Here is a 25986-nt window from a genome sequence, read left to right as displayed (position 1 = left end):
GTGAGAGAAAGAAACACTCACCTATCCTTCTTCTTCCTCCCTAGCCTTCCGATGCTCCAAAAATGCTCCTTCAACGGTGGAGATGATAATCCAAGGGTGGAGATGGGAGATAGGGTGGTAGAGAGTGGGCCACACATGGTTCTTCTCATGGAGAGCTTGGACGATTCCTTTCCTTGGGAGTTGCTTGGAAGAGTGAGAAATGAGAGAGAGAGAGAGAGGAGTGGTGATGGAGTGGAAAGGGATGAGTCCTTTTGACTTTTTTGTAAGAAAAGAATGGGTTAAGCATGGGTTGCATGGACTTTGGGTAAGGAGAGGTATGGATGAGTGATGGCTTGTGATGGGATGCACTTGACTTATGATTGATGTGATTGATGGAACATATCGTAGAGATTCCATCGGAATTCGCAAAGTGCGGCGTTTTCCTCGAATTGAACGCAGACCCACATCTCCTGGCTTGGGTATCGGTTCGGTGCGCGAGTCGCGACGTTAGAATCGCGGCGACGGCGCGGTCGCTAAGGTGCAAATTTCGGGTCAAGCCGACTTCGGTATACAGGACTCGGCTTAGGTACACGCGCAAACATCGAATACAGGTCGAGAGTTGCCGGAATCTGACTGGGAGGACCGCGGAAGCTTATAGAATGGTACGGAATAGGACACGGGTCTTACATTTTGAGGCCGACCTATTGATTCTACAATATACGATCTACCACTGTGTAATCAACTTAACTATGTTGCTCGGCCTACTCGCTCTACTACCCTCAACCTACTAAACTATACTCGATCTACTAAAAGTACTCGAGAACATTGTGCATAGGGATCATGACAAAAAATATTCTTTCATTGATAAAAGGATCATTACAAAAAGAAACCCCAAAAATGTTTTCAAATATAAAAGAGGGTGGTAAGGCTCAGTCCACTTGAGGGGGAGGCTGCTTGGCTTCGACCTCGATCGAGACTGGATCTTCAGGGGTTTCCTTGCCCAAACCTTCCAGGTCAAGTTCGGGATATCTTACCTTGGCGTCCTTGAGACACCGTTTGTAACTAAGGCTATAATACATTGCCTCCTCCTTGGCTTGCTCCTTCGAAGCCTTATACTCCTCCGCTGCTGCCACCTGAGCTGACGGGATGGAAGTCTCAACTTCGGCCAGCTCGACTAGGACCTCTTCAGCCTTGGCTTCCACCTCGGCCCGCTCCCCTTCGAACATTGAGAGGCGAGCTCTCAACTCTTTTGACACAACCCATAGACCGGACTCAGTCCTGTGGGCTTCGTCCAGCTGGATCTTCAAAGCTTCTCACTCCTCCCTAGACCTCTGCAGGGCTCCTTGGAGAGCCTTCACTTGGGCCATAACTACATCTCGGGCCGCTATGATGGCCTCAAGCTTGGCAGTTTTGGCCTGAAGGTATGCCTCTGCCTTCTCTCAGTCCTTCCCTACTTGTCAGAATGATCAACGTGTGGCTAAAAGGGCAGGGACGATGTGGGATAAGAAATAAAAGTAGAGGATAATCGGTTAGAATAGTGAAGAAAAACATTAATTCGGAAATGACAAGGAAAGCTAGACTACCTTGTAGAAGGTGGCCAACAAATCAGTTAGTAGGGTCATCAGATGGACGTTCAGAATAGAGGCGATCTCCTGCTCTCGCTCATGTCGAGCTACCCACTAGGTGAGGTGACCCATGTGGTAGCCTGGTGGCATGAGGGCCGACCCGCTAGCCTTAAGGGCCTGATGCTTCAAAGCTCCCTCACTTATAGCAGCTGGAGTCGGCTGTTCAGCTACAGGCCCTTCAGTAGTGGGCTCTGGCCTACCCTCTACAGCGGAGGAGGATCTTGTTCGATGCGAGGATGGAGGAACAATGGCCCTCTTCTTGACCATCATCTTCAGGTTGGCTGGATCAACCCTTAAAGGAAGTTGGATCCTCCTCGCAGGGCAAAGAAGATCAGTCATTTTTGTGCAACACAACACTAAAGTTAGATATGAAAGCATAAGATCCAAGCATAGGAACTTGAAAGGAAATTCTACCATCTACGACTCACCTCTTGGCTCGATCAACGCTAAGCCATATTGGTATAAGGATTAAGGAGTGATCAACGTCCTCCAACTTCTCTTAGTAGCATTTTTCGACTTCATGTGGTTAACTTGGTAAAGTTGTAAGTTAGAGAGTAGGGGTTGATCCCGAGGAAGAGCTACATAGGACATGACTGGTCAGAAAACAAAGCTACAAAACTAGAGAAAAATGAAAAATCTATAATTTGGCTATTTCCGACCCGGATGGGCAAATTTGGTGGGGACCCGAGTCCACAGCCTGGGCACCTAAGCTGCTGGAGCTTCCCATTCTCAAGACACCCAGAACCATTTGTCCTTCCACCCCTTGTTGGAGGACGAGTTCTCAGTGATAAGGGCCTGGCCTTTGTTTTCTCACGTGCTAAAATAATACCAGCCCTGGTGCTTCGGACTGGCCTATGCTCTATACAAGTATATGAATTCATCGGCCAACAACTCGGTAAACCTAAACTAGTACCACATGATATAAGTCCCGAACAAAGCTCTCCAGGCGTTAGGGATGACTTGGCCTGGGGCTAACCTTAGGCGATATGCGACCTCCCAAACGATGTGGTGAATGAAAAGTCGGAGACCACACTGCAATATGACCACATATATGGCCACCTCGCCCTCATGAGGTTGACCAAGGACTTCGCTCAGCTCAGGAGCTCAGAGTACCACAGATTCAAAAATTTGATACTTTGCCCTAACCCGAGCCTGGTCGGAATCGCTCGGCCGTGACCCAAAAGGGAAGATATATAAGGGTTGTTCCACAGTAGGTTGAGCTGCCGCCTTTACAACTGGAGCAGACTCACCCTCATGTCTTTCTGGCAATGGAGATGGTGGTCCGGAAGGAGTGCCCAGCCGGGAATCCACACTCCCCAGCTCAGACTTGTCATGGAACGATCCCGACACTGATACTCTATTAGAAATATTGGACATTCCGATGAAAAGAAACAGAAAATGAAGAGGAGGAAGGGAAGAATGACTGCAGTAGGGGACTCAAAGAAATAGAGCTCGCTAGAGAAGTGGATTCTGACTTACCAAAAATCACTTGGTCTACTGGTCTGGAGGAACAACAAGAGTAGAAAATGCAAATAGAGTGATTTTGGGCTACCCTCCCCCCTTTTTATAGACTCCTTGGATATGAGCATTGATTGCTCGCATTCAATGTCGTAGCCGGAAGAGGCGTTACAACTCAAGCCATCTTCCATGTGGCTGTTGCTGGCTCGCAAGCTGACCCGATTACCGAGGAACAAACATGTGTCTGCACGTTATTAGCCAAGAACAGAAGAGGCGCTTTTTCAACACATGTCTTCTCGAGTGACTTGTCGCGATCGCGATCATTGCCAATCTCCCTCGATCTTCACGTTAACCGCCTTTCTCTCTTCCGCCATAATGATTGACGGGTTCGACCTCTCGACTCCCAATCTCTACCATGCAAGTGTCAGTCCACATCAACTTATTTCCTGAGCTTCCGAAGAGTACTCGGAAGTAGGATGGCTACTGTTATGGGTAAAAATGGACCGACCAGGACAACCAGAATTAGAGAACACAAAGTACAAGTAAAGGAGGTCAATAAGAGCTCGACCCGACAACCGAATATGACCTCCACAAACAACTCGAGCATCAACCACCAGCGGTGGGCTCGGCTCTTGCAGACATCTTGCTATCACGACTAACGAACGGCCATAAGTATCGACCTCACCTACCTCGAATATAGGCACTAACTACGATTGACTGTTCAACTCGGTCTATAGGACCTCAGCCAATCTGACCTGTATGTTGGCCTCGACTATCTATCACAAACTTCTCGGAAGCCGACCACAGATGGATTTCTCTCCTCAGAAGTTGACCACCGAGAGATCTCATTCAAATCAAAAGAAAATCAATCCCTCAAGATATTAGCCGAGGTAGCGCCTTGAATTCTGAGGATGATCCTTTGAATGATACGTAACTACGTGGCAAATTCATTGTCATGTAAGTAAATAGCACCTCACGACTATAAATAAGAATCATGCCTATAGTGAAAGGTAGGCACAAAAACTTTTTTTTTTTCCCCCTCTGGGATAGGCTTAGTTTGCCTGCCCTAACTTTGGTACACAAAGGTTTCTACTATGTCACCATTGTTTGCTTTTGTAAATGTGGAGCAACGTCCGTGGAATCTTCCAGTGAATACTTAAAAAAAAAAAAAAAAAAAAAAAAGCCGCATCAACATTGTACACTATAGCTTTTGATATATTTCAATTTTGGGCTCAGGTAACGAAAAGAAAACTGATGGACAGCGTGGTAGAAAATATTCATCACCGTGGCTTTTGATATATTTCCAATTTTGGGCTCAGGTAACGAAAAGAAAACTGATGGACAGCGTGGTAGAAAATATTCATCACCGTGGGGCCATAGATGCCGGTCATAGACGATGTGGTGGTGTTAGGGAATTCGGATTCGGTAGTGACGCATCCAGTAGGAGGTAGGTACTAGTCGGTCCTGGATAAACTCTATGGGCCTCACCCTGATTTTTTTTTAATTTTATTTTTTCTATCCTTGCCGGCTATTCATATTCCCAGCTCTTATTAAAGCATGTGCCCAAAAATGAAGCAGGGATAATTCTCAAGTCGACCACAGCATAGGAAAGAGTGGTGATTGAGTGCCATCATTAAAAACTTTGCCACAAAAGTTTCGGATGAAACTAATATTTGTGTTTTCACTTCAACCGGATCGTGTGATGTAAATTAATGGACAGGTTGAATGGCAATATACCTTACAGTGGGCCATAAGAAGTTTTTAATGGTGGGCGTTCAATAACCACTGTTTCCTGAGATTTATCTGTCTCATTTTTCGGATCATGCAATAAAATAAGCTGTTCAAATTGACGGACGGAGTGGATAAAACACATGCATGATGGTGGAGCCCACTGCAGTGAAGACGACTGAGATCTCGGTAGTGGAGGGGTCACTACCGAGCCCAAGTCCGTCTTGGGGTCACCGTCATCATCCAATCCGTTTCCGTATAAAATATGGGTGAGTGATGAACTCACATTAATGGGACAAAATTGCAATGTCACGTTTCCACCACTACTATGGGGTAGTCGCAACTCCCAACGACATGCTTTTAATTTATTAATTTATTTATTTCTTTTTATCTTCTTCAACATGTTTTCCCATTTATTGATGTCCTATCGTCTGATGATAAATACCTGTCTCCGCCCACTGCATCGCAACAGAGTTCCTTTCCCGTACATTTCCCACCTTTTCCTTCTGTTTTTCCTTCTCTCGTCTCCTCTGTTTCTTGATTCGAAGAAATGGAAGGAGAGCAGGAATGGGAAGGAGAGGAGTCCGCTCCGACTCTTACACTAAGGACCCGGAAGGGCAAAATGGTAAATCTCGATGCTGCTAGAGTAGAATGGACGGCACAGACTGACCGAAGCGTTTACTTGGATAGAGGTGAAGGTAAGAACAGCACGACAACCGTCCTACTATTTTGAGATTCTAATTTTCTATTTCTTAGTAATGTTAAATGACCCTTTTGCCCTTGCACCACTCCCTGTTTTTTATCCAACCGATCCCGGGGCCACTTTCTGCTTTCAAAAGTTGGGCTTTTGAGTTTCAGCAGTACATATAGATTATAGAAAGGGAAGATTGTAATTCTGTTTATTTATTTATTGGCTGCGTCATGATATTTGGTGCAACCAAACACGTCCTTTTATCTTTTATTGAAATTGCGAAATTCTTCCAAAATGCTAGTAATTTGCTGAGAAATTCATCCGCTTTTAGTTTCTATGGAAATCTAGATCTTTCTTTATTGTTTTTGTTGTTGTTTGTCTCAGACTGAGGATTTTAGCTATAAATTTCAATGGTCTAGGCATTATAGGTTAAAGATCGGTGTTTTTTTATTTTTTATTTTTATTCCCCGGATGTTTTATGGTGCGTTTGGTAAGACCACCAGAAGCTACTTCTGGCAGCTTCTCTTACAAAATAGGAGTTATTCTGAAGTGTAGAATGGCTTCTATTTTGAAATAGAAGCTTCTACCAAACGAACCCTTAGTCTCTGAGGATTATTCAAGTTGTTTCGGTTCTTGAACGGGTCAATTGAGGGTCCGTTTGGATGTGCCAAATATTAGAAACCGATGCCCCTTTTGAGGCCGGATGGGCTGCATTTGGGGCGTCTGTGCTTTTGGGGTAGCAGAGAAAATGGGAATTGTGTCAGGCGTCCTTCCGTTTTCTCTACTCTGGATGGTTATTTGATGAGCTTCTGGTCTGGAGCTTAAATGCATTGAGTATCTGTCTGGTGTTGAAGCATTCCGGTTGCCCTGAATACCAAGTGATACCCAAACAGACCCTCGTTGGAACGCTTGATCCTCTTCGAGAAACAGAGTTATGGGATTATCTTTGAGTCGATATAAATGATTCTGTTTCTTTCTATACTGGGAATAATTACTTATCATTGTGGAGCCCAAGTGGTGGAAACTGAGTCGCAATGATGCTAATGACCGGAGCAGGCAAGTTGACTCCGTTTTGAGCTTATTCATTGTGGTGACATGTTCTAGGTTTCTACTGAATTGTTCATGGATATGGCACTCTCTCATAGGCTTGCACGAGCCATGGATCTATTTGGTCATTGGAGTTTTTGCGGCTATCACACTCCATTGGGTTAATGGATAATCATGCACACACCATTAGTCTATTAATCTGTCAGAAATTTTATTACTGGTTGGAAAACATGAAGGGTCATTTCTTGATCAATATTTATTAATCAGAAAGAGAACAAACACCTGTAGCAGCCCCAGATAAAAAAAGAAAAAGAAAAAAAGAAGAAGCCAAATGTTAAGTTGGGCCACTCAGATCTTCTTTCATTCACAATTAGTCCATGTAATTCCACAGTAACATATATCACAAATCAAACTGTCTTCTTAACTGTAGACTAGTGGGTCCGGTCGTGATTCTTGGGTCTCTCTTTCCAGTATTTGCTCACGAACTCAGCATACCACAAGAATATGGTAGTCTATTAGTGTCTGTTTGAATACCACCCAATAAGTAACTTTTTAACTTATGTTAAGTTAATAAGCGACCTTTTTTCTTTTTTACTTGAGGTAGTTTTGTAAGCACCATTGTAAAAGTAAATGATGAAAGTTACTTATCTTCATAAGTTTGGTTTTTTTTTTTTTTTTGCTTTTCAACTTTTGTTTTTTCTACTTCTTTTCAACATCTGACTTTGCTACTTCTCTCTCTCTATGTGATGGATGGTCTATCTCAAAGGAGGCTCCATATGATGGATGATCAGCATCAAAAGTGGGGCCCACATGGTGGATGGTCCACATCAAAGGTGGGCCCCACATTATGGATGATCCACATCAAGGTGAGCCCACATAATGGATTCTCCACATCAAAGTTAGGCCCCTAAAAATGAATGGTCCACAATTCCACATACAAAGCATGTTCCGCATGATGGATGACCCACATTGAAGGTGAGGCCCAAATGATGGACAATCCATATCAAAGGTGGGCTCCACATGAGGGGAAATGGATGTTGAAGGTGGCCCCACATGATGGACAATAGCATTGAAGGTGGGCCCCATGTGTTGGATGACCCACATTAAGTTGGGCCCCACATAATGGACAATCCGCATCAAAGGTTGACCCCTAATGATAAATTGTCCACCTCCAGGCGGGCCTTGCATGATGGATGGACCACACCATGGATGGTCAACATCAAAGATGGGCCACACATGATGGATGGGCCACACCATGGATGGTCAACATCAAAGATGGGCCCCACATGATAGGTGGTGGAAATTGTAGGAGTGCCACAAATGATGGATGAGCCACATCAAGGTGGGCCCCACATAATGGATAGTCCACATCAAAGGTGTTGTGATGAGTTGCTCACATCCAAGGTGGGCCTTACATGATGGATGACTCACATCGAAGGTGGGGCCCACATGATGGATGATCCACACAAGAGGTGGGCTCTATATGATGGGCGGTGGATATTAAAGGTGGGCCACACATGATGGACAATAACATTGATAGTGGGATTTCCGTGATAGATGATCCATATCAAGGGGGCCCCACTTTAGGACATTCACATCGAAGGTCGGCCCCTAATGATGAACGGCCCACATCCAAGGTGGGCCCCACTTGATGGATGACTCACTTCAAAGTTGGGCGGTCCTCATTATAGATGGGCCCGCATGATGGACGAACCACATCCAGAGTGGGCCCCACATGATGTATTAATGCATGGGCATTTTCACACTGGGCCCGAGTGGGGTCACTTGTTGGATGCAGGGGCACACTTGGGGTGGGTGCGGCCCACGGGGGAGGTCTCGTGTTCGAGACTCCTTACCAGAGGTGATTAATGGGCATTTCACACCGGGCTCGAGTGGGGTAGCCCGTGGGATGCGGGGACACACTCGGGGTGGGTGACCCATGTGATTTTGGGCCCACAAAGGGGGTTCAGCCGAGGTCCTAACCCATGCGATGTGGGGCCTGGGCTATGAGATAAAGGGATTAATTCGCCATACTCTAACAGTTCGAGCTTTTAGAGCAAGTGGTTAATTGTCCTGCATCAAATTGGTATCAGAGTGGGAGGTCTCGTGTTCAAGACTCCTCATTGAGGGTGATTAATGCAGGGGTATTTTCACACTTGGCTTGAGTGGGGTCGCTTATTGGATGCAGGGGCACACTCGGGGTGGGTGCGGCCCACAGGGGAGGTCTCGTGTTCGAGACTCCTTACCAGGGGTAATTAACTTACGATCCAAATGCCCCCTTAGCTTTCTGGATGCATCACGGGGAGATGCATTTTTGTTATTCCGCTTCAGCAAGAGACATGGATCTAGACCCTTCCTCAGTCCTGTTAAGGAGGAAGTGTTGCATGCACAACACTAAGCATCGACTTCCAAATAATTGAAATTTTGAGTGCATGATTTTTTATGGACTGATCTGATTAAAATTGTTTTGGTAACTCTCATTATTCGTTTTCATTGGTATTATATACCCAGCATAATCTCTTTAGTAGCTTCTCTGTAGTCCAGCATAATGAATCACTATTTAATGAGCAATTCCACCTGCAAGCCCTCACCTGCAACCCCTCACCTGCAAATTCTAAAACACAAGCATTCCACACGTGCTAGTGTGGATGTATGCAAACTTGGTTGTTAATTAGGCAGCCACAACAGTAAATCTGCCCAGGCCCAAAACTCATTCTGGTATGCCCTTTCCTGATGGGCCACACATATATGAAGAAATGGATGGTTAAAAAGGGATGACTATTGGTGCACTTTCGACATACATGTGTTGCCCACTTGATGAGTTCACCGGCTTATTTTTACACTGGGGCACATAGACCATGGTTTCCACTGATGTATGGCCTATATATCATGCACATGTGCCATCGGGAGCTTGTGTTTAGCATTTGCAGATGATCTTTGCAAGTAGCTTTCCTTGTGTTTAATTCCAGACCAAGATCAAGTTGGCCTATAGGCTGTCAGTTTTTTTAGATCTGGTCAGTCCTGCATGACATCATCTTTCTTTTATTATTTCCTTGGCTTTTTTTTTTTTTTTTTTTTAAATTTATTGGAGATGATGTCCTTTTAGGTATATATTTGGTGATTGGTTTCTGGTATTTTTCTGATGTAATGAGTTCTATCTCTCCCATTTTGGTATTTGGCGAACGTAAAATTACTTTTGCATTTCTGTGACTGAAGGAATATGGAAGTGTCGCCACTGCACATGGACCTACCGAATGGGAAGTCCTGGCATAGATCATGCTCACAATCATGAAGAGTCTTTCAGAGGGTTGGCGAATGCCAAAACATTATCTCAGCAGGGATCATGTTTTGGTTCACAAAGTCAACAAGGTCAGTAGCTATCGAATTTTCCAAAGCAGAAGATAGCAGTAAACACTAAACAGTTATTACAGCTCAAATGATCCAACTAATTGATCAATATTCTCTACAGATGGCTAAAAATCCATGTGTAATCTTTCATCTTGTTTTTGTTGTTGTTGTTGTTGTTGTTGTATCATAATATGAAAATGGAATTTGCCATCTTCATCGAGTAGAAACTATCATGTCATATTTCTCACTAGTAGTTCCAATGCCATCTCTTGTTTTCCTTTAATCATGAATCACTTCTGGCATGGAAATACACCCATGTTTCTTTCTTGCGGTGCACATAACATAAGAGATGCAAGTGACAAAATGGTTATATGCTTGCAGGTACTGCATCTACTGATGAAAATGGGGGGACAAAATTCAGCACTGTTGGCTTTTCTGCTGGTGAGAAAAACCAAGGGAATGGTGAAGCAGATCTTGAAACAAAGATAAATGGTCTTTCCAATGAAGACAACAATGGAAGTCCAGTGGATATGAGGGCTGAAAACCAGTTAGGTTTTAATGTTAGATACTTGGAAACGGCAAATTTCACTAGCGCCATTGAATCCACTGATAAGAATGTGGCAATGAAATTCCAGACCAACGGCATGTACACTCGTGAGGAAAACCCAGAAACTGATGAATCTGATTTTGCAAAAAAGAAATTTGAAAATCTAGATGGTCTTCCAAATGTAGGCAACCACAAAAGTCCAATGAATATGAAGGCTGAAAGCCAGCTGAATTCAAAATTTATATACTCTAAAGTGTATGGTGAAAATGGAACCACCGGATTTGAGCCTTTTGAGAATGTAATAAGAGCAAGTTCACATGGTAGGCTAGTGCATGGTAGTAAACCAGTAGTAGAAACGGATGTTGAGAGGGTGTTAGAAGAGCAGGATACACACGATTTATACTGTCCTAATTGTAACTCATGTATTACTAAGAGGGTTATTTTACGTAAAAGAAAACGGAGGGGTCAAGATGTCCAGTTTGAGTCAAAGCGTGAAAAAATTGAACCAGTACTTCAACCTGATCTGAATGCTAGTACTGACACAGGGCCTGACGTCTTCAGATGTTTAGCGTGTTTCAGCTTTTTCATTCCAACAGGTATGACTTTGTCTCAAACACTTGTGGCTACTATTTTTATTTATGATTTTATCTTACAGTTTTCGTAGCTGTTTGCTCTTCAATCCTAGAAGTATGGTCTTTTTTGACAGGTGATAAATATCCTTTTGCGGTAATTTATGATATTATTATGACTGAATAGTGCATTACTGCTCAACCGTTCCCATTTGATAATTTAATGCTTCTTGCATATCCTATGGTGTACTAGATTAGAGTGAGAAATGATTGTTTGCGATAGGGCTACATGCTGATATGTTATAGTACCTTAAATTGAAATACATGTACTCACTTATATACGAATGTCACATATGTTTACTTTCAGTCAAGTAGTTTATATTGAAATCCTATATCTTTCAGGACCATTTTCTTGCTAAATAAAGAGAAGTGCAACTTCAGTGGAAGACAATGACTGTGCAGAAAAATTTACAGATTTGCACTTAGTTGCCCAATCCTTCTAAATAGGTGCAGCTCTAACTTTGAATCATACTTCAGACTTGTGCTCCTGCTCCTGTTTCCTACCTATTTAATATTTATACTTAGAAAACATTTTCAAATTAGACACTTCCCCACTCCCGCACATGAACTTGTTGCCGCTTCAGTTCACGCTTCATGCAACTGTAGATTTCCATGAGGAGAATTTGGCTGACATCCATTTAGAAGTCTGTGGGACTAGTTTCCAATGGCATCTCATATTCTCATTTTCTCACAATTTAGTAAATGCAGTGTTGGTAGCTAGCAGATCCTAGATTGTTCAATGATACTATTAGATTGAGTCCAGCACTACCTACTGTACAGAAGACTACAACAACATGGTCTCTTCATAAGAACTGGAGAATCTTTTACATGTGTGTTCACACTAGCCTGTACACACCTCTACATGCGCATGTATACATGTATGTACGCACACAAGTAGAGTGTATACAAAGAGATTCTCAACTATGTTGGCAATGGGTTGGATTCATTCTGGTTGGGCTCAACCTGGGCCTGAATTATTTACTAAACTGGCCAAGAAGTTAACCAGACTCCAACCCCTTTACTAAACGGTCCAAGAATTCAAAGCCAAGCCCAACCCACGAGCCATGAACCACAACACAAACCCAACAAATCTGCTAAGCATATCAATTTAAGCCCATTACTAAACGGTCCAAGAATTCAAAGCCAAGCCCGACCACGAGCCATGAACCACAACACAAGTCCAACCAATCTGCTCAGCAGATCAATTTAAGTCCGTTACTAACTGGTCCAATAATTCAAAGCCAAGCCTGACCCATGAGCCATGAACCACAACACGAGCCCAACCAATCTGTTAAGTAGATCAATTTAAGCCTGTGACCCAACTTGAAACAAATTCTTAGGTCCGTGCCCCACTTAACTCAAAATATTACGTAGTGGGCCTAATTCTCGGGCCCTAGTTTTTAAGAGGTCTATTACTATTTATAAGCTTCTTATGAGCAGATTGGTTCAGGGTCAGCCTGACCCAACCCATTTACTCAATGGGTCTCACTTGGACCAGGTCTAATGCACGCCCTGCCAAATGGGGCCTAAACCCATCTAAGAAGCGGCTTGGGCCAGCTGCCTGTGAGCCAACCTGACCCATAGTCAGCCCTGTGCTCAATCATACTAAAAGAATGCTTGAAAATTCACATTTTTTACCAGTCTCCTTACATTTCAATTTGTAACATCTTTGGGCAGCAATTTGCCCACAAATTGCAGACATCAGCCACTTGTAGACATGGTGAGCAAAGTAAGGGTGCAAACAATGTTTTAAATAGCGGTGATGTGATGCGTAGTGCTCAGCCCTCTATAGCGTGTACCATAAGCTACACGATACTTCTACTTTTTAATTTAAAAATAGGACAAATATAATAAATAGTGAAAAAAAAGGAAAAAAAATATAAAAATGCCTAAAAGATGATTTATTTTATCAATTATAAGCATGTTTAAAAAAGTTATTAGTTATCATTTATCAAAAGCTAATCCACATGTATAAGCCAAATCAAATAATTATCACATCAACAATTTTCTAAGCAAACCACGTTAATTAATAATGTCTAATTGAAACCACAAGTCACAATTATGAAAAGAAATAAAAATCCCATAGGTTAAAAGTATCAAGTACAATACAAGTGTCACATTTCTCAACATTAGAAACAAAGAAAACCTAAAAAAATAATAAAAAACTAAAATAGTAAAAAAATACATTGTAGCTTATGCTATGGACGCTACGCGCAATGTAGCTGTAGCGTACGCCGCAGGGGATTTACGCTATTTGGGATGCTACGTAGCGCTACAGCCACGCTACGCTATGGACGCTATTTGAAACACTGGGTGCAAATTGTGGGTTGGGTCAGGTTGAGGGTCAACTTGAGTCCAACCTGATCTCAAGAGGACCCAACCTGCAACCCGGTCGGACCCGAATTCTAACCTTTGGTGCCCAACCTGATGTCCTCTATACTCAACCCAACCTGATCCGTCCCAAACTCAACGCAACCCAAATACATAGTGATTATTCCCAAGCCCCCCTAACCTGGCTTGAATTTGCTCAACTCGAACCCTTGGGCAGGTTGGTGCGGGTTGAGGGTCGACTCGAGCCCAACCTGACCTCAAGAGGACCGAACCCACAACCCAACTAGACTTGAATTTGAACCCGAGGTGCCTAACCTAAACCCAACCCAAAGTCCACTATGTTGGGCCCGACCCAACCCATCCGGACCTCACCCCAACTGAAATTCATGTGATTATTCCCAACCCAATCTAACCTGGCTGAATTTGCTCAACTCGAACCCAACCTGAATTCAAATCGAGATGGTGTTTTCCAACCTGAACCCAACTCGAGGATCTTGACAACTCAACCCAACCCAACCCAAACTTGGGTTGGGTCAACTAGGTTCTGTTTGACTCAAACCCTAGTTGTATCCCTAGAACAAAATATTTAGAGGATCCATGTGGCAGCAAATGGCTTCTAATGTAACGTCTTCCCAGGAAATATGCACAGGGATCTTATTAAGTTATTTGCTCATGAAACATCGAGTGTGACGTAATTGCAATTCTTGTTCCCAATTTCATGTGTGGAGTTCAGGGTCGGTTTGGAGGTTATGAATGTAGAAATCTCTTGTAGGTTGGTTATAACCATAAGGCGCAATATTCTGGTTTTGTGCTGGATATGGAGGCATCTATCAAATTTTTTTTTTCCCCTCTTCTCGAGAATATGAGAGACGTCTTTCATTAAGCATCTTCTATGACCTCCGATGATAGCATATATGACAAATAAAGACCTCATCGCAATGACACAAAGGTGTGAAGTTGAATATGATTTACAACTGTAAAAGTTTGCAGAAGTCATTCATTGCTGCACTATTTTCATTGGATATGTAGTATCAAGCACTTCATCTTTGATACAATGAATAGAAACACTTGTTCCTCTTCTTTCAAATATTGAAATTACACCAATTTTTGCCCCTTTTCTCTGGATACAATAAATCTGCATCTCTCTCTCTCTCTCTCTCTCTCTCTCTCTCTCCTTATAATCTGCCACACAAATCCCATGACAACTTGTTTAAAAGGAAACTCATTTAGCAAGCTGGAAGATACATGACTTATGAGGCAACTGTGGCTTGCGGTTGAATCAATGCCGTACAATAAGGATTTTGTTCCCTTCACTGGCCTGTAAAAGCGAATTAATCATGTCTGATTTGCTGATTCTCATGAGATCATGCTAGCATCTCTTTACCTGACAAACCACCAACATGAGATTGTGGAATTCTATTTGTAGTTGATTTCTTTTGGATAAATCATGCATCTTATTGTTTGTTATGTTTCGGAGTAACATACATAAATTGGACCCATGTGGTCTATGCATGGAGCATCATCAATTTTGTTATTTTACATGCCTCATTGTATTCTTTTATTGATTAGTTATTCTGGTTTCTCTCAACAGCTAGTGGTTTTAAGTTATTCAGGATTTTTGGAAGAAGTGACGAGGGTGAAAACTTGAACAATCCTCAGCAAATACCTTCTAAGAACTTGAATTGGATCTCCTCTATTCATGAATTTCTTAAGACCAAAAAGGCGAGAAACGAGCCAGGTAATTTACTTGCTGTCATTCTTAATTCATTCTACTCATTTGGGTGCCTTGCATCTATGGGCTTTAAGTATGATTGCATATCCTTCCGCTAATGCTTACGAACCTTAACATGACTTCATCTTCCCTTATTTATTTATTTATTTAAAGGATGTAAATGCATGAATCTACAAACACAGTTTTCTCAGGATATTGATCATAATCTTTCTTCTACAATAATAAAATTTTCTCAGGGATTATGAAGCTTCAACTTCGAAGGAAAAACACAAACGATCAGAAGGATAGTATGAATCCACTTAAGTGATCTAGAAATTAGCAGGCTGTATGATTTCTTGAGTAATCATCAAAGCGTGCATGAAAATAGAAATGTAGAGAATATAGACTAATATAATATGGTTGAGGGAGCAATTTCTTCGTAAAGGTAAAATCATTTTAGAAAAGTGAAATTAGACTTACTTGAAGTTGAAATTTCAACCTTAACACCTCCCAATTGTATGGTGTTGCCCCTTCTCCGCATTCTCTCCCTCACTTTCATAATAGAGAAGCCAAATGTTTTTCCCTACTTGTTTGCCCATACGTAGCATTTGTTTGCTTACAATAGGAAATAAGCTACTCATTTAATAAAAGTTGGTTTGGTAAGCACCTTAACCTTATTAAAAGTACCTTATTAGCTTAAAATTGTTTACAGCCACAAAAAAAAATTGCTTTTTTTACCTCCTACTTCATCTCTCCACGTGATGGATGGTCTATGTCAAAGGTGGCCCCACATGATGGATGACCCACATTGAAGGTGGGGCTCACATGATGGACTGTCCACAACAAAGGTGGGCTTCACATGATGGACAATGGATGTTAAAGGTTAGCCCCAAATTACATGGGTACCGCCTCACACGGGCCGCCCACCCCGAGTGTGTCCCCGCATCCCACAGGCTACCCCTCTCGAGCCCGGTGTGAAATATGCATTAATCACCTCCGGTGAAGAGTTTCGAACACGAGACCTCCCCCGTGGGCCTCGCCCACCCCGAGTGTGCCCTTGCATCCCAGAGGCGACACTCGAGCCCGTTATGAAAATGTCCCTGCATTAATCACCCCCGGTGAAGAGTTTTCGAACACGAGACCTCCCGCTCTGATACCAATTTGATGCAGGACAATTAACTGCTTGCTCTAAAAGCTTGAACTGTTAGAGTATGGTGAATTAATCCCTTTATCTTATAACCCATACCCCACATCTCATGAGTTAGGACCTCGGCCAACCCCCCTAGTGGGCTCCAAATCACATGGGTACCGCCTCACATAGGTTGCCCACCTCGAGCGTGTCCCCGCATCCCACAGGCTACCCCACTTGAGCCCGGTGTGAAATGCGATGCAGGGGCACACTTGGGGTGGGCAGGGCTCACGGAGGAGGACTCGTGTTTGAGACTTCTCACCGGGGGTGATTAATGCGCATTTCACACCAGGCTCGAGTGGGGTAGCCTATGGGATGTGGGGACATACTTGGGGTAGGCGGCCCGTGTGAGGCGGTACCCATGTGATTTAGGGCCCACGAAGGGGGTTCGGCCGAGGTCCTAACCCATGAGATGTGGGGCCTGGGCTATGAGATAATGGGATTAATTCGCCATACTCTAACAGTTTGAGCTTTTAGAGCAAGTGGTTAATTGTCCTACATCACCACATGATGTATGACCCACATCATGATGGGCCCAACATGAAGGATGTTTACATCAAAGGTCGACCACTAATGATGAATGGCCCACATCCAAAGTAGGCTGCGCATGATGGACGACCCGCTTTGAAGGTCGGGCCCACACGATGGATGGTGCACATAAGAGGTGTGTCTACATGATGGGCAGTGAACATTTAAGGTAGGCCCCACATAATGGATGGGCTACATCAAAGGTAGGCCCCACATAATGGATGGTCCACATCAAAGGTAGGCCCTTAATGATGAATAGCTCACATCCAAGCCAGGCCCCGCATGATGGATGGTTAACTTTGAAGTTGGGCCCACATGATGGATGATCCACATATGATGGATAGTACACATCGAGGTGGGCCTACAAGGTCGATGGTCCACATTAAATGTAGGCTCCACACGATGGGTGGTTCATATTGAAGACGGGGTCAAGGTGGGCTAACGTGGGTCCTCACTCATGCCTCAGTGGTAGACTCACAAGAGTTTCAACACGAGGTTATGGGTTCGAATACCCATTGTGGTGAAATCCCATTGTGGTGTGAGTGTGTGTGTGGGGGGTGTGAGTGCCTGTGTAAAAAAAAAGGTGGGCCAACATAATGAACGGTCCAAATCAAGGGTTGGCCCCACATCATGGGACAGTGGATGTTAAAGTTGCACCCCACATAAATAAGTAAAAGTTGCAAAATATTTATATATAAAAAAAACATTAGAAAAGGAGAGGGGAATAAATGGAAGAGATTTAAAAATTACCTATGTGATGTTGGAAACCAAACATACTTTTCTACTTTTTGGTTGTAAGTATGTTGTTTACCAAATAAACTTACTGTTATGGTCATTGTTGCTGTTATTGAGTACCTCTGCCCCCCTCCTAGATTGTATTCTTTTGTGCTTTCCTCTAGGGCAACTTTTGGCTATACCATTAAAAATTTGTTGAGCCCATCATTGGACATTAAATGGTTATAAAGGTTTCTGCATAATAATCCATGAAATTGCTGCATTCTTCTTGCATTTATCATGATTCTTGGTAAGAAACTAGCCTACTCTCCAACTCCGATTATTCCATTACCGCTGTAACATTAAACAGCCCATCCAAGCATTATGGCAATAACTTGACGTTTTTGCTTAATATGTTGATGTAGGGAGTTATGCAGTGCAACATGTTCAAGAAGACAATGTTCAACCATTGGGCCCATCAAAACATTCAAATGGAACTCTATCTGTTCAGGAAAATGAGATTCTTCCATTAATACAGGGAGGTCTGATGCCTGATAAATCTAATGCTACTATTGAACAAAGTGTGGAAGGTGAAATCAGAAAAGCCTTGGGAGATAAAGATGTTATTCTTGCCCTGTCAAGTCAGGAATCTTTGCCACTTGGAGAAACCCAAATTGGTGATGGAGTGAAACTGGATGGTCCAATTAAAATGAATGGTGCAGGTAAAGGACAAGAATATCATGCAAAACATGACTATTAGGATGAACCCAAAGCCACTGTATAGGGTGTAAAAGCCATAATATTTTATGGTCTTGCCTGCAAGTGGTTATGCTGTCTTACATGTAATCGAGGGTGTGGTTGGATGTTCTCCAGATTGGAAGTGGGGCAGATACTTTGGCAGACAGATGGCTGTCCTCCCCGCTGTGTTTGGGACAGCTGGGCTTTCTGGAACCATATGTGGAATTTGATTTTCTGCTGTTTTCTGCCATTGCAAATGTCTCAAGTCCAACCGGAAACTTTCCAGTTATGAATTTTAGAGGAAATCACCCCAAGCCAATGATTGGACCTATTTTTCCTTTAATCACCTTGACTGCTCATTTTGCATATTCTATTGATTGGTTGATTAGGATCGTCTTATGGTTTGATTTTGCACAATGGTCTGTAAAAAGTAGCCTGAGCTAAATGGACAAGTCGGTTAGATGGTTGCCCTGTCCCCTTATCAGATGCACGTAGTTGTACCATAGGCCTAGGATACTAGTAATTTGACGATCTCAACCCAACCCCCTTCCCTATGATTGGTGGCCAACATGGAAATTGCCATTCCTAATGCCTGTTGACAGATCTGTCCTTCCAAAACTGAAGATGGTTGTTGGGCTTTTCCAGACTGCTTGGTCTTTCTGGTAAACCTACTTCACTAAAAGGGGGCATAAGTTGGTTTGTTTATTTATTAATTTTTTATTCATTTATTAGTTGGTTTTTTAATTGGAGAAGTCAAATCTGCATGCAGTGCATTGATTTCCTTATCTTGTGCACTGCACTCAAATTGGACTGACAGAAAAATGGCCCATCTGGTATGTTTGTTAGGTGGGTCCCACAGATCACTTTCTGCTAATCCATGCATTGGACGATCCTACCCATCCAATTGGTGGGATTTTTTCTCTGCAATGTGAACCATTGCCAATATCCTTCTCTATCATCAATTTGTAGGTCAGCTAATCTGATGAGTACCATTGTCAGACCAGTAATATTTTTCTTCTTTGGTCAGTCTACGGTGAGACCCACCCAAAGAATGGTCCAGATCACTGGCCATTGTGTCATGGGTCCAGTTTTTGTGGGAGCTTTCAGTAAGGAGCAGCAATATGTGGCGCACCAAACAGATGACCCCTTACCTATAACAATATGAAATTAGAAAATTACCCGTAGTTTTCGCTGTTTTGCATGGGTTGTATTGGATGCAACAAAATGTCATAAATATCATCATCTCTGTCAGAGAAAGTGCAAATTTGAATGTTCTGTTAATCAGGTGTCTCTAGTCATAGCATGTCTTTCCCTCATGCACAGCTCTTCTGAAGATCACTTACCGATCAAGTTCTGTTAGCTTTATGCATTGATGCAGCGAATAGTATAATACAACGTGTTGAAGATGATCATCCTAACTTGATGGGGCCATCACGACATTCAGAGGAATCATTATCACATGAGATGAATGATAACGATTCATCAATTCAAAGGGCAGGGCTAGCTGAAGTTATTAGTTTCAACAAGGAACAAGTGGACAATCCAGAACTGAAACCTTTGGAAGATGAGAAAAGCATTCCAGTTTCGCCAAAGCCCGGTGCTTTGTTGCATGGAGAAATTGAATCCGACAATGAAGAAAACTTGAAGGGTGTGCCTAAAACAAACATTGCAGGTATGGGACAAGATCCTCAAACAATGCAGTGAAAGGTTTCTATTGGGACCATTTGTTTTCATCTTTTCATGAACCATTGTGGCTTTGTTGGAAGCGCAAGAAATAAATGGCATGTTCTAGTTCTATTATAGAAGCACAATAATTAGGCCATGGAAACTTGAAAGTGCAACTGGGAAGTTTGCTTCTTGAGTTCTTAAAGGAACGTGGAGTGGCTCCTGTCTCATTTCTTGAAGAATTACAGGGTCCTGTTCATCAGCAAATATCGAATTTGCTGATGTGCAGGATTCTGTGCATGTTGGACCATTGTTCAGTGATCCATACTGTTGATTTGATGGGGCCCGCCCTGGATAGGTTATTCCTTTATTCTGGGTTAAAAGATCATCAACCTCTTATCAATAGCTTTAAATAAATGGTTTAGGAGAAGAAGGTACAGCAACTTTCAAATTGCACAGGAACTACTCTGCCAATCTTCCAATCAGGGTGATTTTGGAGGAATCCACCATCCACTGTATCCAATCTCATCAACGGTTTTGGTCATGGAACCATGGTCCCACATGTACGGACTCCTACAAGTCACAAACGTTCATTTGCTTAACTCCATGTCAGGACGATATCTCAATCTAGTTTTGACATTGAGTGTGTTCGAACTTCTCTCTGAAACTGTTCCTCAAATTGTGTTATTCATAAACTGGTATTGGTGCAAATCTTGTTGTTTAAGATTCTTTAGCATTCATGAGTTTATTGTAATTTGGTACCATGCATGTGATCATTCTGTGTATCTTTTGTATTACTAGACATGGGAGAACCCGAAGTGTGACATTAGATTAGTCAAAGAGAAGTCATTCAATTTCGGGGCATGCTCTTGTGGTACTGGTACCACCGTAAGTTTAGGGTGGTACCAGGCATATGTGGGGCCTGAGTGATGTATTAACACCATCCAACCATCTATCAGATGTGTCACCTCAGAAAACCCTTTGCATCTGAAAATCAGCCCAATCCAAAACTTTAGGTGGTCCACAACAAAGGGGGGGAGCTGGCATGGCACGCCTATCCTTGAATTTCACAGGGGCCCTCATAAATTTTCAAAGCAGCCTGAATCTTGGCCTAACCTTTCATCTCGGCTGGATGCAGGGTCTGAATTGCCTTGATTATATATACACAACACGGTGGGCCTCCACACTAATCAACAGTGGGTGTTCCCTCTCTACATGTTCCCTGTTCTGTAGCTCATTTGAGTTTTGGATAAGGCTGATTTTTGGGCGTTGGGGTTTTTGGGAGGCAACGCATCTAATGGACAGGTTGATTCTGTGAATACATCATGGATCCCACATCTTCCTGGTATCACCATAAGCTTATGGTGGTACCGGTACTACTGGAGTGCACCCCTTTGATTTTCGCCTACATCCAGTGTACATCGTGGATGATATATCACAGCTATGTGATCCACATTTTGTTTGTTTGGCATGGTGATGCAGGAGACATTAATATGCAGCTTGTTAAAGAAGATATAGGTCAAGAACCCGTGAACCAACCTCATTACTTAGACAAAATTACGCTAAACAATTGCAACACATTTACTTCGCCAGCACCAGAAACTTCCATGGTAGCAAAAGATCAAAATGGCATTGGAATGCATCGAAAGGATGAATTGTCAAAACCTCAACGAGAGGGGAATAATGCTTTCATTCCATCAATTCCAGGAGTTTCATCGCCTAAAGGAGTTCAGATCGACATTTCAAAACTGGAGGCTGCAGCTAAAAAGACTGATCTTGGTATGAAATGGGCTTTTCTGAAGTCCGTTGTTCACGATTTTGCTATTCGTAAGATGACATATTAAAATTGTATTAAAGCACTTTGATACCATTCTCCCTCTTTATTTTTCTACTGCATAAAACAAGTAGTTTTCTACTGCTTAAGGTTTAGCTTCAGACTTACGAGATTGCTCGATTCGTGCCATCATGTTGCAGAGGATGATACAATACTACCTTTTGTAGCAGGCACCGCTACACCAGCGGGACCGTTGTCATCTCAGAGCAATCAAACTGTTCCTTCTTCAGCAGCACCAGGAGTCTTGCAAGATAGGGAGACCAAAATAGAAATTGTTCAACAGAAGTTTGATGGAGCTAGAACTCATGAATGGGATATCCTAAAAAGCATTGTGTATGGTGGTTTAATCGAGTCAATCACAAGCCTTGGTGTGGTTTCATCTGCAGCTGGCTCTGAGGCTGCCACATGTAAGTGTCTGAGGAAATTTAGTATATTATGACGGTGGGATCTACATTGATTTGTATATATTAGTAAGTAGCCACAAAATCAACTTCTGGTTGAATTTCCATGAATTGCTTTTGTGAAAACTGAAACCCCAATTGCCAGGATGTTGTTTTTCCTTCTCTGCCCCCAAACTAAAGTTAGTTTGTTTCAAGTAGTACTCGAGACAAGAAAAGTTATGTTGGTGGAAATGCTCCAACCATTTGGTTTCAGTCCAAAGGTTTCAGATTAATAGATGTAAAATTCAAGAAACATATAGGATGCAATTTGAACTATGCTATTGACAGAAACAGTGATGCTGAATATGTAAACTCGACCTTCATCTAACCTTATAGGAACATAGTTCAGAAACCATGAAACTCGACTCAACTTGATGTTTATCTAGCTTGGTTTGACTCAAAGACTCAATATTTAATTATTATAAATTGAAAATATTAGGATTGTTAATAGATATTTAACATAAAATCTCATAGAAGTAAATATCTAACTCAAAGCAATAACATTGTTGATACTTCATTTGTTAAGGTCATTGCTTTCTTAGTTGAGGTTAGGGGTTTGAATCTTACTTCCAACATATATTGGTGTCTGCCGGGTCGTGTTGAGTCGACCAAGGCAAGTTATGAGTTTCCCATAGACTCAGCTCAAAATCTCTCTGAGTTGAGTTGACATAGATGAGTTTTGAGTCAAATCTGCGAGTTCTAGAACTATGGTAGGAACTTGGTACTTAGCTCACAATCTTATGCTTCGACATTCTACAGCACATGAATCAGAATGATTTTACTAAAAACTAGGTCATTCTAGTAACTAGTACCCAGAGATAGCTATCTAAGCTTTTGCTTTAATTGATATTGATGTGGTCATTAGGTTCCCTTGCATTTATATTGTTTAGAAAACTGAAGTTTGTTCTTTCTTTCTTGTAGAAAGATCATATACTGTGATTTTTGTTATTCCTTTGCAGTGAATATTGTTGCTTTGGGATTGGCAAATCTGATCGGTGGACTATTCGTGATTTCTCATAATGTGAGTAGCTTTCTATGTACCCATGACTCCAAAATGAATAAAATAAAGGTTCGACAAGTTGACCCAGATTGTTGGACTGGATTAACTGCCTGGCCCAACTGGTTGCACCTATTGACCTGATTGTTCTAACATCGAACAGTTACTTTCCCAAAATGGACTTCAAGACCTGGATTGCTATGGTGCATGTATCCCATCTGGGTTTTGAAACGCTAATTAGTTATCTCTGTTTTAGAGCTTTATCTTCACAGATGTTGAGATTCCTTTCTTGTTTTAGTGATCCAAAAAGTTGATATTGTTTGTGGGTGCTGCTTTGGATGGGCTAAGAACCAAAAATCCCATGGATTGGATTGAATGTCTCTTTGGAAAAATCCCACAAAGAAGAAATGTACAATTAAGAGAGAAAATACAACGATGGTTCACATCCAACCAAGAAAATCCCCAATATTCTACAATTAGGATCTTCCAATATGGGGGATTTTTGTATGTGATTATACGTGATGGGGTATGTGGTATCAATAGTTTGGATCCTTGAACATTGGCCCCACTTGTGCAAACTTACAATTGAAGATCCAGTTTCTATTTCATTTTTGTGTTATCATTTTACATTTATTCTGCAGTGCATTACTTGGATTGCCTTGCCATATGCTTCTTCAATGCCTGAAATTACATAAATAACCTCTGCATTGTTTGTTAGAATCATGGATAGGGGCAGCAACAGTCAGGCCTGGAATTGATTAGGGCCAGAATTTTCAACTGCCCAGGCATTGCCCAGTCAAATTCTGGATTTTGCTGGCCGTTGCCAACCCTAAGCATTGATGGTAGGGAGCTCCAACAATAGAAGAGGAGACTCTGATGATACTTCTGCATGTTATGTTTCTCTGAGCTTCATGAAGCCCACAAGCACCTCTAAGTGCAGCGACACGCTAACCTGGTATCTATGGTCAGTTCTACCATGTAGATTGCCTGGTCCAAGAATCAGGTTGGTCCACTCATCAGGCAGGCGACACATGAACATTGACTGTGGACTTGCGATAATTTTATATTTTATTTTAAAAAAACCATATATGGTTTTTGTACGTCCTACCTTATTATTTGACTGGCCTGATTTTTGGGCCAGCTCATCTAAATGATGTGGCCCATCTGATGCATAGCTTGGATGTGGCTGCATGCTAAGATTTGCATTACCATGTGGCAGACTCTCTTTGGTTAGTTTGTTGCTTCCCAACTCAGTAGTTGTAGCGATGCATCATTACATATGAATTGCACATCTTAGACCTTAGTCACATAATGGCATATTACACATTTCTGGATTTGCTTGGTGTGTTTTGTTGCACCAAATATCACGACTTTTCATGATATTTTAGGATTGCTCATTTTAATTTGGTTTGAAATTTCATGATATTTGGTGCAATGACAAACACTTGTGATCTTGATCCTTTTTTTTTTTTGTTAATACCAAGTTTGAGTTCTTTTGCAAATTTGTATCTTTTCAGAAAATCTGACTTCCATATTCCGATCTACATATGCTTACAGCTTAAGGAGCTGAGAAATGAACAACGTAGTGCCAATGATCAAAATGAACAAAATCTCGATCAGTACCAAGAAATACTTGGGCGGAGAGAAAATTTCTGGCGGCATGTGGTTGTTGCAGTCTTTTCATACATCATATTTGGGCTAATTCCACCTGTGATTTATGGCTTCTCATTCCGAAAGACTGATAACAAGGAGTACAAGCTCATAGCGGTTGCTGCAGCTTCTCTTCTATGCATCGCTTTGCTTGCAATCGGGAAGGCCCATGTCCGAAAGGCGCCAAAGACCTACATCAAAACCTTGTTGTACTATGTTGGCACTGGGATGCTGGCGTCAGGCCTCTCATATGTAGCGGGCCAGCTGATCAAGAAGCTTTTGGAGAAGCTTGGGTGGTTCGACTCCGGTGCAGCTAACCCCATGTCTGTATTTGTGGAAACAAGGTCAATGAGGTCGGGATGGGCATCTTATTGATGGTGGGCTCACTTGGGAGTTGGCTGATCGCAGGACTCAAGGTTGAGGCACAAAATCAAATTGAGTAATGTCTCTGGGCCCATGTCCCTGTCATTGGCAGTTTTAGTCTATGATTTTCACCAACTATTAGGAAATTTCTTTTAATCTGTTCCACAATTTCGTATTTTCTGTTGTATTATTTGGATTTAAAAAAAAAAACCAAATTCGGTGGCAATAGCCTGATATCCTACAATACAGTGGATGTGTGGGAACTTTACACGTTATTTCCTGCCAACAGGTCTCTCACATAGCTGGTTTACAAAAAAGATGTATTGGTTCAAATTCATGTGCTGTGTTTGCGCCTGGCGTGCTGGTTCCAAATGCGGCTCAAATCAAATCAACACTGTACCCCATGTGCCCAAATAAACTAAGAGACCGAAGTTTGTACGGTTTGGCTATTTATTTAGCCATTAATTTTAGAAGATCAGGCCATCTGCGAAGGGGAGGATTTGTCCTTTTAATGAGTTCTTTTTTCCTTCTAGGAAAAAGGACTTTTAGTTAAGTACCGGATAACAATCACAGTTCAACAACAACAATATAAATAGAATGAATAATAATACACGAATTGGAATTACTTTATTAATATTAACAATGACTGGGATCCTTGCTCTTGCTTGGGTGGTAGACTCTCGGGAGTTTCAACACCCGGTCAAGGGTTCGAGTATCCATAGGTGGTGAAAGCCCACTTTGGCGTGAGTGTGTGGGGGTGTGTGTTATTAATTT

The 25986-nt window shown here is 42.2% G+C and overlaps 1 protein-coding gene across 17 annotated transcripts; it reads left to right on the top strand.

The window, feature by feature from the left end:
• The first annotated feature begins 5230 nt into the window (after positions 1–5230).
• Positions 5231–25509, top strand: LOC131231864 (membrane protein of ER body-like protein). 17 transcript variants are annotated; one of them, XM_058228187.1, is made up of 11 exons: positions 5235–5488; positions 9745–9897; positions 10258–11019; positions 14975–15121; positions 17951–18247; positions 19624–19772; positions 19833–19935; positions 21411–21755; positions 21930–22169; positions 23162–23223; positions 24757–25509. In XM_058228187.1, exons 1-11 carry the CDS (start codon positions 5341–5343, stop codon positions 25222–25224), a joined length of 2874 nt encoding a protein of 957 aa, XP_058084170.1. In that variant the 5' UTR covers positions 5235–5340; the 3' UTR covers positions 25225–25509. The 17 variants fall into 17 exon arrangements, with proteins under 17 accessions (XP_058084180.1, XP_058084179.1, XP_058084178.1 ...); XM_058228196.1 differs by lacking the exon at positions 21411–21755 and having other exon boundaries at positions 5234–5488; positions 21933–22169; XM_058228195.1 differs by lacking the exon at positions 21411–21755 and having other exon boundaries at positions 5234–5488.
• Positions 25510–25986: the final 477 nt, after the last annotated feature.

The sequence above is a fragment of the Magnolia sinica genome, chromosome 17 (assembly GCF_029962835.1).
Source record: "Magnolia sinica isolate HGM2019 chromosome 17, MsV1, whole genome shotgun sequence".
In the NCBI taxonomy this organism is placed as follows: domain Eukaryota; kingdom Viridiplantae; phylum Streptophyta; class Magnoliopsida; order Magnoliales; family Magnoliaceae; genus Magnolia; species Magnolia sinica.
This window is presented reverse-complemented; position numbering and strand designations above follow the sequence as displayed.